Source organism: Callorhinchus milii, unplaced genomic scaffold (assembly GCF_018977255.1).
Source record: "Callorhinchus milii isolate IMCB2004 unplaced genomic scaffold, IMCB_Cmil_1.0 Scaffold5, whole genome shotgun sequence".
NCBI classification, from domain to species: Eukaryota; Metazoa; Chordata; class Chondrichthyes; order Chimaeriformes; family Callorhinchidae; genus Callorhinchus; species Callorhinchus milii.
The window spans coordinates 6603761-6622292 of NW_024704746.1; the positions used below are offsets into that span (position 1 = coordinate 6603761).

At 47.6% G+C, this 18532-nt stretch overlaps 1 protein-coding gene across 6 annotated transcripts in view; it reads left to right on the forward strand.

Moving 5' to 3' along the window:
• rasal2 (RAS protein activator like 2) overlaps positions 1-18532 on the forward strand; it is a 215502-nt gene that overhangs the window by 189102 nt on the left and 7868 nt on the right. For all 6 annotated transcript variants that reach the window (XM_007902998.2, XM_007902995.2, XM_007902996.2 and 3 more), the window contains 9 exons: positions 274-828; positions 6610-6754; positions 8142-8286; positions 10095-10331; positions 11711-11912; positions 14004-14206; positions 14853-15732; positions 16379-16510; positions 18017-18219. In XM_007902998.2, coding sequence (XP_007901189.1) covers positions 274-828; positions 6610-6754; positions 8142-8286; positions 10095-10331; positions 11711-11912; positions 14004-14206; positions 14853-15732; positions 16379-16510; positions 18017-18219 — 2702 coding nt within the window. The remainder of the gene's footprint in view (positions 1-273; positions 829-6609; positions 6755-8141; positions 8287-10094; positions 10332-11710; positions 11913-14003; positions 14207-14852; positions 15733-16378; positions 16511-18016; positions 18220-18532) is intronic.

Below are 18532 nucleotides of genomic sequence, written 5' to 3' on the forward strand. Positions count from 1 at the left end.
GAAGGTCACTTTAGAGGATGAACGGCTATACAGGTTTCTTCAGAGTTGCAAGTCCTGTGTTGCCCCATTGTCCGGGAGAGTCATTAACTGAATGTTAGGCATTTTTCTATAGGAAGGAAATGGCAAGTACAGGTTAACCTGCTCTGGTCTGGCCCTTCACACCCCTGCCTCTAAGGTGATAATTAGCAAAAGTCTCAGAGCCTGTTATATAGAGTTGGATCCTCTAACGAAGTGGCTGTTAGTTATTGATTCACATATTGTTCACGTTCACAGGACAATTGTCACCGAGCAGAAAACGTGCTCCGTCTCTGGATTATCGAAGCAAAAGACCTCGCCCCTAAAAAGAAGTACTTTTGTGAACTCTGCCTAGACGACACACTGTACGCAAGAACTACCAGTAAAATAAAAGCCGACAATTTGTTCTGGGGCGAGCACTTTGAGTTTTTCACTCTGCCGCTGGTGAGGAACATCACGGTGCACATTTACAAGGACGTAGACAAGAAGAAAAAGAAAGACAAGAACAATTATGTGGGGCTGGTTAACATTCCCATCGCCAGTGTCACCGGGCGGCAGTTTGTGGAGAAATGGTACCCGGTCAGTACACCAAACGCCAGCAAAGGGAAAGGCGGAGGTCCGTCCATCCGCATCAAATGTCGCTACCAGACCATCTCCATCCTTCCCATGGAGCAGTACAAGGAGTTTGCCGAGTTTGTCACCAACAATTACACTATGCTGTGCTCTGTGCTGGAGCCAGTCATCAGTGTGAAGAACAAGGAGGAGATGGCATGTGCACTTGTTCACATTCTGCAAAGTACTGGCCGAGCCAAGGTAAGCCCTGAACCTAATGCTCCCTGATACATCTCCACTCCCACAATCACTCATTCTCTCACTCTCACATACAGGCAAGTTTCCTTTCACCACATGCCTCTGTTTACCCAGCCATAAGTAGGAACCCGGTTGTAATTGGATGGGTGGATTTCCGGGGGTAATAATTCTCTCTCCCCCTCACCCCCCAAAAAAACAATTGGGTCACTGAATCCATGACTTTGCGGTTGCTGTGCGCAATTGGCTGCCACATTTTGTTCACAAAATATACAGTCACTCCACTTTACAATACATTCTGTGAAGCACTTTCAGACATCTCAATGATGTGATATGACATTATATCAAATGCAAGTATTATTATAACCTCACACACTCATACATATCGAGGTTGTACACACTAGTTTTCATCCAAACTCACATCTGTACTCTTTGACGCCTATCATCTCTCACATACACACTTAGTCTCTCTCACACACACAGGGAATTCAGTAAAATATCTTGCCGTATAGTGTGCTGTCCTTGTTCATTCAGCATGATTGCTTTGCCACACGGCACTCAGATTGTTTGTCTTGTACACACATTGTCTAAAATTCACTGATTGAAATGGCATTGGGATGAGGGGGTAAGAGAGATCTCACACTGGGTGAGTGGGGCAGATAATTCACACTGGAATAGGTGGGAGAGAAAGACATTGGTTGTTCTGAGACTTTTGGGGCCAGAGTACACAACGCCATATTCTGCGGGGGATCAGGTTGTAATGCTCAACCATCTCTGGCCTGCCCTGTGTTTCCCGCCCAGCCAGCCCCACCCCACCATCATCAACAACAACAACAACAAGATTCCATTTATAAAGCGCCTTTCACGTCAGGAGGACGTCCCAAGGCGCTGCACAGTTGGGTCATGACCCGAGCAGGGGGGAAATGGTCAGGGTGAGGGGAGGGAAGGGAGGGAGCGAGGAGGGGGGAAATGGTCAGGGTGAGGGGAGGGAAGGGAGGGAGCGAGGAGGGGGAAGAGAGTCGAGAGGGGAGCTGAAGCACGGTCAAAGAGAAAGGTTTTGAGACCGGCCTTGAAGGAGGAAAGGGAGGAAGCAAGGCGAAGGCACTGGGGGATGGAGTTCCAGAGCCTGGGGGCTGAGAGGCTGAAGGCCCGACCACCGATGGTAGGGCGGTTGGGGCGGGGGACGTGGAGCAGTCCTTCAGCCTTTCTGCCCCCGCCCTTTGCCACGACCCCACCCTTGGCTCCTTCAAGGCCCGTCTCAAAACCCTCCTCTTTGACCACAACTTTGATCACCCTCCTACTCCTACTCTCCATATCCTCCAATCCTGATCCCAACCTCGAGCTCGGATGCAAATCCTTGACTATCCAGCGCCTTGGGAGCTTCCTTCCAATGTGAAAGTCCCTGTGCAAAGGTAATCTGTTGCTGTTGTTGTACTTGCTTAATAGGCTGATACGGGCAAAAATAGATATCCAGCCTGCACTTGCTTTCCTTGTTGGGTGGGGGAAGATGCTGGACAAAAAAAACATGCCTTGTTAACCAGTTTCTTCAATCATCTTTGTCTGAAACTAACGCTTGCTTCCTGGCGCAGCTTGACTCAGCTAAAACAATTTGATTAGAAAAGCTACTTAAATTAGAAGCAACAAGGCTCCGGATGACTTCAGTGATCATTTGCAGCACAAGCAGCTTGTTTACAAAGCTCTCCCCACGGACCATTTCTCCTGCTTCCTTTATAGCCAAAACTATGATTGAAGCAACTCCTGAGAGTCCCCATCTCTTGTTTAGAGTTTTAATTTTTCACTTGATTACTGTTCGTGCAGCATTTGCCAGAGCTGGCTGGCTTTGCTTTCTCTGTAGGGATCCTGGCCTTCGACTCTCCGTTTAGCATTCAGTAAAATATTGAGGGTTGTTGCTTCCCGTTGCAGGGTGGTGAAATTCTCACTGCAGCCCAGAGGTTAAAGGGCTCTCTGCCAAAACATGCTCACAGCCACTGTGCTTGTTGATCGTTAAGTGGAATGAGGAATTACAATGCCGAGCAATTGGAGCCGTGATTGAGAAGCCCGATCCCAGGTCAGGCAGCTGGCAGGAGTCAGCGAGTCTGTGATGGACTGACTCGCTGTACGCTCAGCGTTTGGGAGCAGTTATCAGCTGTTTTCAGATTACTGAGAGCTGAACGACAGAACCTAATCTGCCACAATTGCTGTACAGTTTAGTAGTTTTACTGGTAACGAATGTGTCAGTTATAATTTTTGATGTGTTTTTAAATCTTCGTGGGGCCAGATCAGAACTCCACCTTATTCATGTTCAATCCACCTCCCCGCAGCGCTGCACAGTTAATATAATATAATTATAATAATCCTTGTATTTTGATACAGCGCCTTATCACGTCAAAGCACTTCACAGAATATACTGCAAAGTGAATTAACTGTATATTTTGTGGGAAACGCGGCAGCCGTGAATTGATTGATCAAATAACTTATTTTTCTTTCGAAGGGATTATTTCCCCTCGGAAAAATAATCCACCAATCAACTAACAACCGGGTTCCAAAGTAAAGAAACTCCAAGTGCCTCTGTTTACCTAGCAATAAGTAGGAACCCTCCCTTGTTGCACTCAACCCAGTTAGAGATCACGTAAAATCATCAAGGCTTTGTTAACACCATTTTAACTTTAAAATTTAAGGTCGGGCAGGATTTTGGAAAATTCTTAAATTTATTCTTAATTCAATGCTGGTTTTCCAGAGTTTCTTTTAACAACAACAGCAACAAGATTACATTTGTATAGCGCCTTTCATGTTGGGAGGACGGAAGGCGCTGGATAGAGTACAGCATTTCAGACCCGAGCTGGGGTCAGGGTGTGGGAAGGGAGGGGAAGGGAAGGGGGGGTGGCCGATGGGATGGTCAAAGAGGAGGATCTTGAGGCGAGACTTGAAGGAGGCTAAGGAGGGGGTGAGGCGGAGTGACTGAGGGATGGAATTCCAGAGCTTGGGAGCAGAGTGGCTGAAGCCTCTCCCGCCAATGGTGGGGCGGATGGGTCGGGGGACATGGAGCAGGTCAGAGCCGGCTGAGTGGAGGGAACGGGCGGGTTGGTAAGGGGTTAGGAGGTCGTAGAGCTAAGGTGGGGCGAGGCCATGGAGGGCTTTGTATGTGAGGACCAGAATCTTGAACTGGATCCTCTGAAGGATAGGGAGACAATGGAGTCGGGGGAGATGGGGTCACCGAGTTTGGTGCGGGAGAAGACACGGGCTGCAGAGTTCTGGATTATCTGAAGCCTGTGGAGGGAGGAGTTGGAAAGGCCGACAAGTAGGGCATTTGCATAGTTGAGCCTGGAGGTGATGAAGGCATGAACAGGACTTTCAGCGGCCTGAGGGGTGAGGTAGTGGCGGAGTCGGGCGATGTTACGGAGGTGAGGGAAGGCAGAGCGGGTCATGGCTTGAATGTGGGGGAGAAAAGACAGTTGAGGGTCGAACAAGACACCGAGGTTCCTGACTGGCTTGGTGAGTTGAAGTGTGCAAACATGGAGGTTGATGCTGCCAGAGCCTGAGGTGCTGAGACGCTGGCGCAAGCCGATCAGGAGGGCTTCAGTTTTGTTCACATTCAACATTAAAAAAAAGGCTTCCAAATTAAGACGAATTTGGGGAATTTTTCACAATTTTGCATAGTCTTAAATTCTAAGATAAAATGATCTTCTAAACTAAGACTATGGGGGAATTTGAGGTTTCTGATCTTGATGGTTCATTGGATAATCTCCCTGAGGCTCAAGAGCCAGAAATGGAATGATGAAGTTCAGCCATCGTGGAATCTTTAACATCCACCTGATAAGCCAGAGACTCGGTTAACTCAGTCTGTTAATAGATTCAGTACTCACCCAATACTGCACTGGAGTATAAGATGTGAACATGTCCCTAGATTGGGTTTAAAACTACAACCTCCTGAGGTGAGAGTATTTCCAACTGACCCAAATCCACAGCACACAGAACATGGAGAAGCTGACAACGAAAGGAATGCCTCATCTACAGACCTGTGGCTACAAGTGCCAGCTTCTTGAAATCTTAACACCAAATAAAGTCAGATCAGCAATTGATAAAGACATATGTCAGATCTTAACACTTGCAGGAGAAATATTTCCTGATATCCTTCGTAGGGATCAGGATGATGAGGATTTGGAAATGTCATCCTGAACGCTTGCCAGTGACAACTGAAATGGGTTCACTTCAGGTGCAAGCATTGACTCCCGGTTTGTAAACTTTATCTGAACCTCTGTGACTGGGGACGCTGGACTGAGTTGCCTTGGAGCCTGTTGAGCCATGCTCTTGTTTTAGGATTTCTATAGACTTGGGAGCAAGCAGCCAGTGGTTTGTAACCTTGTTTGGAAACACTGCACCCACAAAGGGCTGGGAGAGTCAGCGTCCCATCGGAATCCAATGTTCCAACCCAGCAGAGAAATAGCAAAAGTACAAAGATGCAAAAGCTGCAACTGTATAGGGCCCTGGTGAGACCACACCTGGAATACTGTGTCCAGTTTTGGTCTCCTCATTTAAGGAAGGATGTACTTACCTTGGAGGGGGTGCAGCGTAGATTTACTAGGTTAGTACCAGGGATGAAGGAGTTGAGTTACGAGGATAGGCTGAACAATTTGGGCCTATATTCTCTAGAATAGAACAGTGTTCACTCATAGAAACCTATAAGATCATCAAAGGGCATGATAGGATAGATAGTGGGACATTGTTTCCCCTGGTTGGAGAAACTAAAACCAGGGGTCACAACCTTAAAATCAGAGGCCAGCCTTTTCACACTGAGTTGAGGAAGAACTTCCTCCCTGGTGAATGTATGGAACTCACTACCCCAAAGGGCTGTTGACGCTCAGTCCTTGAACATATTCAAGACTGAGATAGATTTCTTATTGCAAAAGGGATTAAGGGATATGGGGATAAGGCAGGGTCAGGTTATTAGCTGGAGTTAGATTAGAAGATCAGCCATGATTGAATGGCGGGGCAGGCTCGAAGGGCCGAATGGCCTACTCCTGCTCCTACATGTTATGTTATGATATGTTATACATTAAACCACACTTTTCGTTATGTTATGATATGTTATACATTAAACCACACTTTTCATATAGTGTCTAAAATGTTGAAACGTCTTGACGATGTGATACGATGCTATATCAAATGCACAGATTCTTATTTTTATATTACCTGTGCAAACCCTGCTTCACTGAGAAAAGAGTTTGTATCAGTCCTGTGTATAGGCCACAACAGATGGCTATAAAAGCTTTTGATTCTCGCGTAATGATCTGTTACTTGCTTCGCTGGGAGAAAAGACGGACTAGGTAGTGTAATTCTCTGGATCCTGCCAAGAGAAGGTATTTGTGGTTAGTTTTGTTAGTTTGGTCAGCTGGGCGTCTGACACATTCAGAAACCCATCACCATGCTTAAAAGAGTATCCGAACCAAGCTGAGAATACTGTGCATCCTACCTACACATGGAAATTCCAGAGATAGATTATTGGAATGGAATGCACACACTCTCCCGGAGGAACCCATTTTGCTAACCTAATTCCGGAAAGCATTAGTTACAGGCTGGCAAGAGCCAATTATATGGGTTTGCAGAGTTATAGGGTAAGAGTGGGGGAGTGGGACTAGTTGGATAGCTCTTTGAAAGACCAGGCACAATGGGCCAAATGGTCTCCTTCTGCGCTGTAAGATTCTACGATTCTATGAATCACTTCTGTTTGCAGTTCCTGAGTGAAGTGAGGTTTCTCAGCTAAAAGATTGATGATGTTTCACCTTTCAGGATTTCCTGACTGATCTGTTGATGTCCGAGGTGGATCGATGCGGGGAACACGATGTTCTCCTCTTCAGGGAAAACACCTTAGCAACAAAAGCCATAGAGGAATACTTAAAACTGGTTGGTCAGAAGTATCTCCACGATGCCTTAGGTAAGTGCTGCTGATTGTGAGCTGCATTGCTCTGTGTCATTTTGTCAAACACACCAGTAATAAGCAGGGGAAACTGAAGTACAGTACAGTGTTCACTCATGCAAGTCACATCCTTGCAACAGAGATACTGATGTGCAAGAGAAAAACAGGACCACGAGATGCATAGGATCTTTTAGTTCCCAACAAACCCAACTGTTTAATCAGTTCAGTTAATGAAACACAGTCTCAAGCAAATGAAGCTACCCTGAGGGTTATACTCACCCGCCCCAATCTCGGAGATCACACTGCATTGTTTGTGTCCCCGATCTGTCATTGTAAATAATAATCTTTATATTTGAAGCAGAGGGGAGGTTAGAAGAAATTTTTTCACTCAGCGAGTTGTTCGAATTTGGAATGATCTGCCTGAAAGGGTAGTGAAGTCCGATTCGATAACAGTTTTTAAAAGAGAACTGGATAGGTATCTGGTGAAGACTGGTTTGCAGGGTTATGGGGAGAAAGCTGGTGATTGGAGTTAGTGAAAGTGACTTGCTCTGTCCAAGAGCCGGCACAGACTCGATGGGCCGAATGGCCTCCTTCTGTGCCGTAACATTCTATGAATCTATGAATATAGGGACTAATCACGTTGTTGAGAAGTCTCTATTTTTTTGAGGGATTATTACTTGCCTAAGGTTTCGCCCCTGCCCGGGAATCGAACCTGGGTCCTCTCCCTTGTGAGGCGAGCGCACAAACCTTATTTGGTTTCTTTCTGCCACGTATCTTGCTGGAGTTCAGTTGGGTTGGGCTCCACATTTGGTCCACATGAGTTGTGCCGTCCACAGGTTGGGATTGATGTGCTCAGTTTGGCTCAGCCCATGGAGATGGAGCCTTTCATTCTGACCTTAATGGGTCATCCTGTGGCTGGTCTTACCAGGAATTGTGGTTGAGACCATTTAAAAAATGACTGGACTCATTTATTAAACTTAAATTAAATTATTATTTATTCATGCTGTGAATGGAAGATGGTTGGACGGATATTCTGAAGATCAAATGGGCCGAAAGGTCTTCTTCATTCTTCATCCAAACCGATCTTGTGAATTACTGTAGGGCTGAGCGAATTCCATCTACATAGCACTCCTGCAAAATTGCCGACAATGTAAATGGAGTTCCTCTGGGAATGTCAAATGTATGTCTGATCACATCCTTGGTGCAACCTTTATTTGTGGGCAGGACTTGGATTTGTATAGTATATCCCCTGTGTTGCGGGCAGTTACAATCCAGGAATTTACTACTGGATTATCTAAATGTTAATTTGCTATTGTCGGATTGTCAGGCTCTGCCACCCATTACCCAAGTTAGTCTGTGCTGTTTGTTATATGTGCTAATTCTCGTGGTTTGTACCTTGTTTCAGGAGAGTTCATAAAGGCACTTTATGAATCAGACGAGAATTGTGAGGTGGACCCCAGCAAATGTTTGTCGGCCGAACTGCCGGAACATCAGTGTAACCTGAAGATGTGCTGTGAGCTGGCGTTCTGCAAGATCATCAACTCTTACTGGTGAGAGAGCTCTGCTGGACAGGCAAAACTCAATACTAGCCGCATGATGATAATCCTTGTATTTAATGGAGTGTCCTTTTACATCAAAAGTGCTTCATGGAGTTTTCTAAGGTGTATTGACTTGTGTTTTTCATGGCCTTGATTGTACATTTCAATTGCACATTTCAATTGCACATTTGTATAGCGCCTTTCACGTCGGGAGGACAGTTTCGGACCGGAGCTGGGAGTCGAGTTCGGAGAGGTTGGAGGGCAAGGGGGGACGGAGGGTGATCGAAGTACGGTTGAAGAGGAGGGTCTTGAGATAGGACTTGAAAGAGGCAAGGGAGAGGGTGAGGTGGAGGGACTGCAAGATGGAGTTCTAGGGGGTGGGGGCAGAGTGGCTGAAGGCCTGCCCGCCAATGGTGGGGTAGGCGAGTCGGGAGATGTGAAGCAGGCCGGAGCGTGCTGAGCGGAGAGCCGGCAGGTTGGAGGGGGTTAGGAGGTTGCAGAGGTAGATGGGAGCAAAGTACCAGGATCTTGAACTCTGTGTGATGGGAAACCAGTGGAGTCAGGTGAGGATGGGGGTGATAGGGTCGCAAAGTCTGTTGCAGGAGAGGACACGGGCTGCAGAGTTTTAGATGATCTGCAGCCTATGGAGGAAGGAGTTGGGGAGGCCAACAAGCGGGAAGTTTGCATAGTCGAGCCTGGATGTTATGAATGTGTGTATGAGGGTCTCGGTAGATGTGTGAGACAGTGGTAGAGCCGGGCAATGTTGCGGATGTGGGGAAAGGCAGAGCAGGTCACTTCAGTCTTGTTGACGCTCAACTGTAGAAAGTTAGCTTTCATCCAGGACTTGATGTCTGATAGAACATTCTGTCAGCACAGCAGTGGTCCTGGAGTCGAGGGTGGAGGCAGAGAAATAGAGTTGGGTGTCGTTCACATACATGTGAAAGTTGTCCCATGTCTGCGGGTGATGTCGCCAAGAGGAAGCATATAAATATTGAAGAGAAGGGGACCAAGGATAGAGCCCTGAGGAACTCCGCACAAGACGGTGCGGGGGCTAGAGGAGAAACCGTTTGTGGTAACAGTGTGACAGGTAGAATCTGAATCATTTAAGGACAGAATCATGAAGGTTGAGGTGAGAGGAGAGGCTGTGGAGGAGGATAGAGTTGTCAACTGTATCGAAGACAGCAGAGAGGTCAAGGAGGACAAGGAAGCAGAGCAAATGTGACTTGCTCACAGCAATGTCCCACAAACAGTGAGCATTTTTTTTGTCTGGAGGGATTGTTGGCCAGGACACTAGGAGAAACTCCCTTCTCTTTTCAAGTAGTGCCATGGTATCTTTAACAAGCGGGTTGGACCTCAGTTTAACATCTCATCCTAAGAGCAGCACCCCCGACACTGCAGGGCTTCCCTGGCACTTCACTGGAGCGTTAAGCTCGTCAGGTCTTTGAACTCATACACTCAGAGCATTCTCACCCCTGAGTCACAGATTTCTGACTCGGGAGTGAGAATGCTACCAACTGAGCCAAGCAGACTGTCAGGATTTGGGACCTGACTGTGATCCCGTTGTCAGATGTGCAGTTAGACAAGTCTGAATTATGCTGATGGTCCGAATTTTCTGAGCTGTTAGTTTGAGAAATAATTGAGGTGCAGCCTCTCCATCCCCCACCAGAATGGGAATTGCAGACACGGCAGAATCTGGAGAACATAGAATCTAATATAAACTATATGAGCACTGTTTGCTTGACAATGATGGGTGAGAAGCTTGGCTTTGTGAAGATATAAACTAGCAGCTCCCGAATACCATGTGTTCCTGCCATTTGCAGTGTGTTTCCACGGGAACTGAAGGAAGTCTTCGCATCCTGGAAGCAGCAGTGTCTAAACCGCGGGAAGCACGACATCAGCGAGCGGCTGATCAGCGCCTCGCTCTTCCTGCGCTTCCTGTGTCCAGCGATCATGTCCCCCAGCCTCTTTGGCCTGATGCAGGAGTACCCGGACGATCGGACATCTCGCACCCTCACCCTTATCGCCAAGGTCATCCAGAACCTCGCCAATTTCACCAAGTATGTGGGGGAGCCTTTAATATGTGCACCAGTCCTTGGCTCCAGTTACTTTGCATGGTCGGGCTGGGGTCTGTGTGTAATAATATAATAATCCTAGCATTTGATACAGTGCCTTATCACATTTCAAAGCCCTTCTCAGGATATGCTGTAAAGTGGATTGACTGTGTATTTTGTGGGCACAACAAAGGTGTTAAATAATGCGCTGTAACAGTTCGTTGCTGAATTTTAAAATCATGTCCAGGTCTATAATTGTCTTAAGCTTCAGACCACTCTCTTAACATTAGAATCGTGCAGATTTGAGAAAACTTCTTAAAATCGGTCTAATTTAGAATTGGGTTCTTTTTAATCAATACCCTGTCCTCATCCAACATCCACTCACATGTCCCTGGATTGTAATCAGGAAGAGGAGGAACTCAGGCTGATATTGAACCCTGCACTACTAGCACAGGGTCATTAAGACCAATTGTTTTCCCAGAATCATAGCATCTTACAACACAGAATGAGGTCATTCAGCCCATCGTGCCTGTGCCAGCTCTTTGAAATCCAGCTATCCAACTAGTCCCATTCCCCTTTTCTTTCCCCATAGCCTTGACATTTTTTCTTTTCAAGTATATATCCAATTTCCTTTTGAAAGTTATTATTGAATCTGCTTCCACCACCCTTTTTCGTAACAACTCGCTGTATTNAAAAAAAATCTCCTCATCTCTCTTCTGGTTCTTTTGGCAACTGTCTTAAATCTGTGTCCACTGGTTATCGACCCACCCACTAAAGATAACAGTTTCTCCTTAGTTACTCTTATCAAAACCACTCATGATTTTGAATACATCTTTTAAATTTCCCCTTAACCTTCTCTGCTCAATGCCAACGATTTCTCTCATCTCTCCACATACCTGAAGACCCTCATACCTGGTATCATTCCAGTAAAAGTTTTACCCCTAGTGCTGACTTTGCTGAGATCAGTTAACTTGTCTGAGACCTGGCAGCCTGTCACCTTCTGGTCTCTGTGGTTGGGTACTGCACCTGGCAGTGCCTTAACCCATTTGGCTATCAATGAACTGTTATTTTGTAATTGAAAAGAAATCGGATTTCCAAATGATGTTGGTGAGAAAAGGACTGCAATGAATTCCAATCTGTATGAGATTCTTAAGTATGGAACTTCAGTGAACCTCTTGTAACAGTGCTGGGTTTAAAAGCCTTTTAGTATTTGACAAGTGAGCAAGCAGCAAATTCATGTTAAATGGTAATAGTTTTAAATCTCTAGCTCCAGGGGAACATCCATTTTATTGTACAGGCTTCATTAAGAAAGAACGCATGAAAGCTGTTTGGTTTCTGCAGAGGCTGCAGCCTAGTACGTTAATGTGTGCTATTGATTCCTGTAGGTTTGGGAACAAGGAAGAGTACATGGCATTCATGAATGATTTCCTGGAGCATGAGTGGAGCGGCATGAAGCGCTTTCTGGTGGAAATCTCCAATCCAGACACCATTTCCAACACGCCAGGGTTTGAGGGCTATATTGACTTGGGCCGTGAGCTCTCAGTTCTTCATTCACTGCTCTGGGAGGTGGTGGCTCAACTTGACAAGGTATTTTCAAGAGTTGGAGGCACGCCCTTTATATAGGTGAAAGTTGTGAAGTCTCATATCAGTTGTTAATTTTGTTAATTTTCTTACTCTTTGACATTCTACAGATGTTTCTTTCAAATTCCCAGAGCCTTAAATTCAGCTCTACTGGGAACTACAATGTTAACCTTCAGTTTTGTGTAAACAAAACACCAACTGTGGGATTTGATGTTTGAAATATGTGTTTTCTGTTTGCGAGCGAAAGTGTTTATTCCCAGTAACTGAGATCAATGAGTCAGTGAACTATTCATAAAGTGCTGATAAAAAGCCTGATTTACTCTGTTTTCGTGCAAGATAAAAAGGGAGGACAGGACGTGTCTTGAACTACAAGTTAAAGAACAGTTGTGTTTGTGTGCGGACTGTCCCCCAATGGGTCGTGTAGTTATGGTGATGGAGACGTGCAGTTAGCGATATCAACGCAGTACATGACTTGCTTTCCCTTCAGGCACAATATGATTCAAAGGCTGGCAAAGGGCAGCGTCTGCATGCACACAATCTGTCAAACGTTTTTGCCTGATAAACACTTCCATCCACTGCATCTGTTATTTCCTGTGGAGAGCAGATGGCAAGGGGCTTAAAACCGGCTTCCCTTTTTTAAATCGCTGCCTTCTAGCCGAGCTTTAAAAAATAAATGTGTTTTTTTTTCTGGGGGAGGTTCTCATTTAAAACTAATAAACATTTAAAACTTTCATTAAGAAAAACTCTCACTGCCCTGATTGCTCAGTGTTGGGAGGCTGAGCTGCATAAAACAGGAATGTCCCAGGTTCAGTTTCTGCTCTGTGCTGCATTAGCTGACCTTGAGGATAAGGTCAGATATCTATCCACGGTCCTGTAGTGCACTGACCCTTAGTGCCCAAGCTTACACATGACCATTGGCTGTGAAACTGTTGTCCACAAGTGTTGGTTGCAAGAGGAAAACATGGGTGTGTTTATAGCAGGAGTGGGATATAGGAATAGACCATTAAGCCCCTGGGGTCAGAAAGAGTGGAGGGCAAGGAGGGTGGGGGTAGGAGGGTGACCGAAGGTGCAGTTTAAGAGAATGGTCTTGAGATGGGCCTTGAAGGAGGCAAGGGAGTGAGCGAGGGAAGGAACTGTGGGAAGGAGCTTCAAAAGGTGGGAGCAGAAAGGGCCTTTTCTTAAAGATGGTTAAATAACAGCTGATGTTCTCACAGAATATCCGAGGGTGGTGGGGGGCGCGATGACATAATTGTGAAGCTGCAACGAAGCATTCAGAACTCGGACGCTCCCACACTAAATTACTGTGGAGTCCTGTAGCTCAGTGGTTAGAGCACTCGCTTTGCAAGCGAGAGACCTGAGTTCAATTCCAGGCAGAGGGCGAAACCTTGGGCAAGTTTCCTTACTCCACACAGAGCCTAATAATAATCCCTCCAAAACCAAAAACAATAATAAATTGTTCATTTTCAATCTACGACTGTTTGTGGGACATTGCTGTGCGCAATTGGCTGCCGCATTCGCCCACAAATATACAGTCAATTCACTTTACAGTGTGTTCTGTGAAGCGCTTTGGGACGTCCTCCCGACGTGAAAAGCGCTATATCAAATGCAAGGATTATTATTATTATTATTACCATCTTACGCACGTCCTTACTATTGTAAGATTAGAGCTGCTGAGCAAGTGCTGGAGCTGTGTAGAGGCAGGAGGCGATGTGGGAACGCTTGCTTGTCACACAGTGAAAGGCTTTGATTTGCTATCGTTTTTATGAGTGACTCCTCACCGCCCCCCCTTACCCTCACTCCGAGTCAATGGTTCACATTCATCAGGTTGTGTTTTTAAAAACTCCAGACTTTAGTTCTGCATGTTGTTTGTGTTTGTCTTGGAGTGTTGCAACTTCGTTTTGAAACCACATTGATTTGCATTAGTTTTATTTCTAATTTATTTCATATTCCCTTTTCTCTCCTCCCCTTCCTCCCCATCCTCTCCCCTTTTCCCGGTCTCCTGTTCCTTGGTTTCCATGGTTATTGTCTGCATTGCTGCATCACGTCATCCTTCACCCAATGCAAACGCGGGCTGTTCCGGTGGTGTTGTCCAACCAGGGTGAAAATTCATTCCTACAGGCCACAGTGGCAAAGTTGGTGCCTCTGCCCCGCATTCTGGGAGACATCACCCGCTCCCTCACCAGCCCCATGCCCATCAAGCAGCAAATCCGGCGTTTCGAGGAGCAAGTCAGCTCCAACCCCAATGTCAGTGGCAGTGTCTACTCGGGACTGCAGAGGATATTCGAGGACCCCAGCGATGGGTAAGGCTAGACTGCGTACCCGTGTAACAGCTCTTCACCACTCTCCCCTAACCCCAGTCATTCCAATGCACCTTTTTTTTTCTCTATAGGTAAGCAAGACCCAGCTCACTACCGAATTAGACCGAATTGCAGTCCATTAGGGAACTTGTCCTTACAGACAAGCCACAATTCCACCCCACCCAACCCCCCCCCCCCCCCCACCTCACTCCTTGTGGCGCCGAAGGTCAATGAGGACCTGATCCCTGTCTTCACAGCCACCCAAGAGGTCAGGATGGCCTCTGCGGCAGGGCAAGCCCGGCCTGAGCTTTAGTGAACCATTGGTCAAGTGAGCTCTCCACTTCCTCTTTGTGACGGCAGATAATTCGAACGTACCTAACCTCCCCCTCCCCCGGCTGCAAATTCTGGTGCCACGGACTACCTCCCAGGTCAGGTCAAGATTCCAGTGGAAACCCTCACCCTCTGCATGTGGTCCGTGGGCGTTTTTTCTGCTCAGTAATCTTGAACGTCATATTGTTGAACTAACAGGCTCCTTATGGGCCGGGCATGTGTGTTTGACAAAAGCCCAGTCAGCACCAGGTCTGAGCTCAGAGAAGGTGGAAAAATAGGATACATAACATGCTTGCGTGTGTGTGTGTTTTTATTTCAGGGACGTTCATAAATTGCGGCCTCCAACCCAGGAGAACATTGAAGCGTTCTTCCACAGTAAGCAGCACTTTGCAACCCAGCAGGCGTCTACCCAGAGCATGACCTACTCCGACAGGGAGGAAGAGGAGAGCAGCCTTCCCAACGGCAGGAGTGTCTCGCTGGTCGACCTGCAGACCACGAGCGTCGCTCAGGGGACGACGGGCAGTGTGCCCGCCCTGCGCTGCGAGCGCGGCAGCCACGCCTCGATCTCCCACGTGGCCAAGCGGCAGCTGCGGGAGCAGAGCGGGGCCCAGAGCGCACCTCAGATCCGCAGGCCTCTGCACCCAGCCCTGAGCCAGCAGAGCAGCCTGCAGCCCCTCTCCTTCCAGAACCCCGTCTACCAGCTCAACAACCCACTGGCCGGCAGCACCAAGGTCCTGGACTCCAGCTCAGAGAACCTGAGCTCCACCAGCTCCCGCAGCTGCAGTAACAGTGAGGAGCTGGTCAGCAAGTTGAGCGGCCCCAGTAACAGCAGCATGGAGGACTGTGCCAAGCGCAGTGTCTACAGTGAGGACTACGCCAAGCGGCACACCGTGCCCGACAGGAGCAACCTTCCTGTGGCCCTGCCTCGGCAGAATAGCATCGGGCCCTCACAGCAGCGCCGGGCAGAGCCGGCTGGCCCTGGGGCCCGGGGGAAGACCCCGCCGTCGCTGCCGCTCAGCACTGCCCACAGGAGCACCAGCGGCAACACCAACACCGTGCCGGGACCAATGTCAGCCTCGCCTGAGCCACCTCCACCGCCCGCTAGCGAGAGCCGGTCACGGCAAACCTCCACCTCATCCAAAGGGGAGAGTCCAGTGCCGAAGGCGCGGGCTGTTCCCAGGCCGCAGCAGTCACAGCAGGTACGAGAACCCGAAACCAGAACAATAATAATCATAATCAAAATAATAATCCTTGCTTTTGATATAGCGCTTTATCACATCTTTGAGACATTTCAAAGCACTTCACAGGATATACTGTCGAGTGAATTGACTGTATATTTTGTGGGTAAAACGCAGCAGCCAATTGCGCACAGTAGTGTCCCACAAACAGTCGTGGGTTGAGTGAGATTAATTCCCGCGGAAAGCGATCAGCCAGTCGCCTATCAACCGGGTTCCTACTTACTGCAAGGTAAACAGAGGAGTAAGGAAGGCCTTTATCAGAGATTGTTAGAGAGTTTCCCACCCCATCCTTGTGCTTCACAGTAATCCCTAGAACAAGATCCACACTCCTTCACATTGCTTTTTTCGGCTTCGACACTTCTCTCCTCACCTGAGGAGTGCAGTTTCCATGGGGAGATTTACTGCGATCAGCAGACTGTATTCTCAATGAGCTGAGAAGTCAGCCAAGCTCCTGCAACATTCCTGCAATCTGTGCATATTTCCCGTGTACACAGCACCAGGCAGTGGGAATGTTCTTCTCAGAGTTATAACAGGAGCCTCGATCGCTGGCTGGCAGTGTGTCGGCAAAGTGAAGGTGATGCTAACTGACTTGCTCGGGTTCCCCCAGGTCCAGTCACCAGTGGAGACAGCAACCATGTCACCAGTGGAGAGAACAGCGGCTTGGGTTCTAAACAACGGACAGTACGTGGAGGAGGAGGAGGCTGAGCAGAATCCAGAAGAGACTAAACATGCAGAGAAGGTGAGTCAAGCCTGGGGTCCTTTTGATTCAGGATAGAGTGTAAGTGAATAAAATGCAGTGATGGCAGTTAGGGCATGGGTACAAGAGGCCTTCCCTTCCCCCTGTGTTACAGATAAAATATAATATATAATTACTATTATTATTATATAACAGGTTTTCCTCTCCCTGTGTTACTGATAAAATAATCCTTCCATTTCATGATCCCCTGATTGAAATTCACCCCAAATTCCGACTAACTGACTGCTGCTCATCTTATTGTTTGCAAGACGTTTGCTGGTTCAGATTAACCGTCTGCTTTGTATTCACTTTATTTGTAGTTTTTCTCTGAAAAGCACTTTGAGGCGTTTCCCTTTCCATGGAATAAGCCACGTAAACGTAACGTGTAGTTAGTCTGTGGCCTTCGCCTCACATGAGAGCATACTCAGAAATACACTGACGTTGCCAATCCATTAGCCTTGACTCACCCGATGGGGACAGTGTGTAAGGTCACAAGTTAACATGTTGGATTGCGCAGGTGACCACAGGGTTTCCCTGTGTGGAGCAAAGGGTACCACGACAGGCAACTGGGTGAAACGTTGAAGTGTTTAAGACACAAAAACTGCAAAAGCCTTTATCAGCAGCTGATGTGATTGTGCGGTGATCTCAGGTCAGGCCCGTGTGACTGACAATCCACTTCAGGGCTGTCGCTCTCCAATCACTGCTTTGAGACAGTTACAAGGTCAGCTTTTCAGATCCTAACCACTCTTCTGCACTCCCTCTTCCCAAATGAAATGCATTCACCTTCCGGTGACTGGTACATCAGCCTGCCGCTGCCCTGGTCTGCTCCGGTGGATTTAATAGCTTTGCGGCAGACGGCTGCTGTGTCCTTGTGACAGATGCTGAACGTCTGTGTTAGAGCCTCAATCGGGTTTATTGTTTTATACATGGGTCGTCCCACTTGACGCTATTTGACGGCTGTAGGTCAGGTTGGACCATCGTCATGTATTGGTGCAGGCAGGGAGAGGAAATGAGTCCTATAGCTTATTATTTAGAGCGCTCGCCTCGCAAGACAGAGGACCCGGTTCGATTTCCGGGCGGGGTGAAACCTTAGGCAAGTTTCCTTACTCCACACGCTTCTGTTTACCTAGCAGTAAAGTAGGAACCCGGGTATTAGTCGATTGGCGGATCGCTTTCCAGGGATGATAATACATTAAAATAATAATAATAATTTAGTCACTCAATCCATGACTGTTTGTGGGACACTGCTGTGCGCAATTGGCTGCCGCGTTTTATCCGCAAAATATACAGTCAGTTCACTTTAGTGTATATTCTGTGAAGCGCTTTGAGACGTCTCGAAGACGTGATAAGACGCTATATCAAATGCAAGGATTATTATTATTAAATGATTAGAGAGTGGAACCGTGCTCACAGCCACTCGGGAAAGGAGAGTGGGGCGGGGGGAACTGGGAAGGTAAAAGATTGGCCCTCAGTGTGGAAATGACTGTGTGTTTCCTGGTCCCCTGACAGTATGAGCAGGAGATCACAAAGCTGAAGGATCGACTCAAGGTCTCGAGCCGCCGTCTGGAGGAGTACGAGCGGCGGCTGCTGGCCCAAGAGCAGCAGATGCAGAAGCTGTTGCTGGACTACAAGTCTCGCCTGGAGGAGAGCGAGGAGCGTCTGAGGAGACAGCAGGAGGAGAAGGACAGTCAGATGAAGACCATCATCAGCAGGTCAGCGGGAGAGGCACCTTCCCCTAACCAGCCTCCTGTTTGTCCCTCGTGCACTCCGCTCCACCGTCAGCAGCCATGCTTTCAACCAGTATGCCCCAAAACTTTGGAACTCTCCCTCAATCCCTCCCCCTTGCCCTTTCCTTCCCCATTTTCATCTCACACCTGAAGACCTTCCCCTACAGTCCCCCGGCTTGGCATCAGGCTCCGCCACTGTTAAGTACTACCCTGTGTGAAGGGGCTATATAAATGCAAGTTGTTGTATTTAAATAGGAACCCGGGTGTTAGTCGATTGACGGATTGTTTTTCGGGGGCG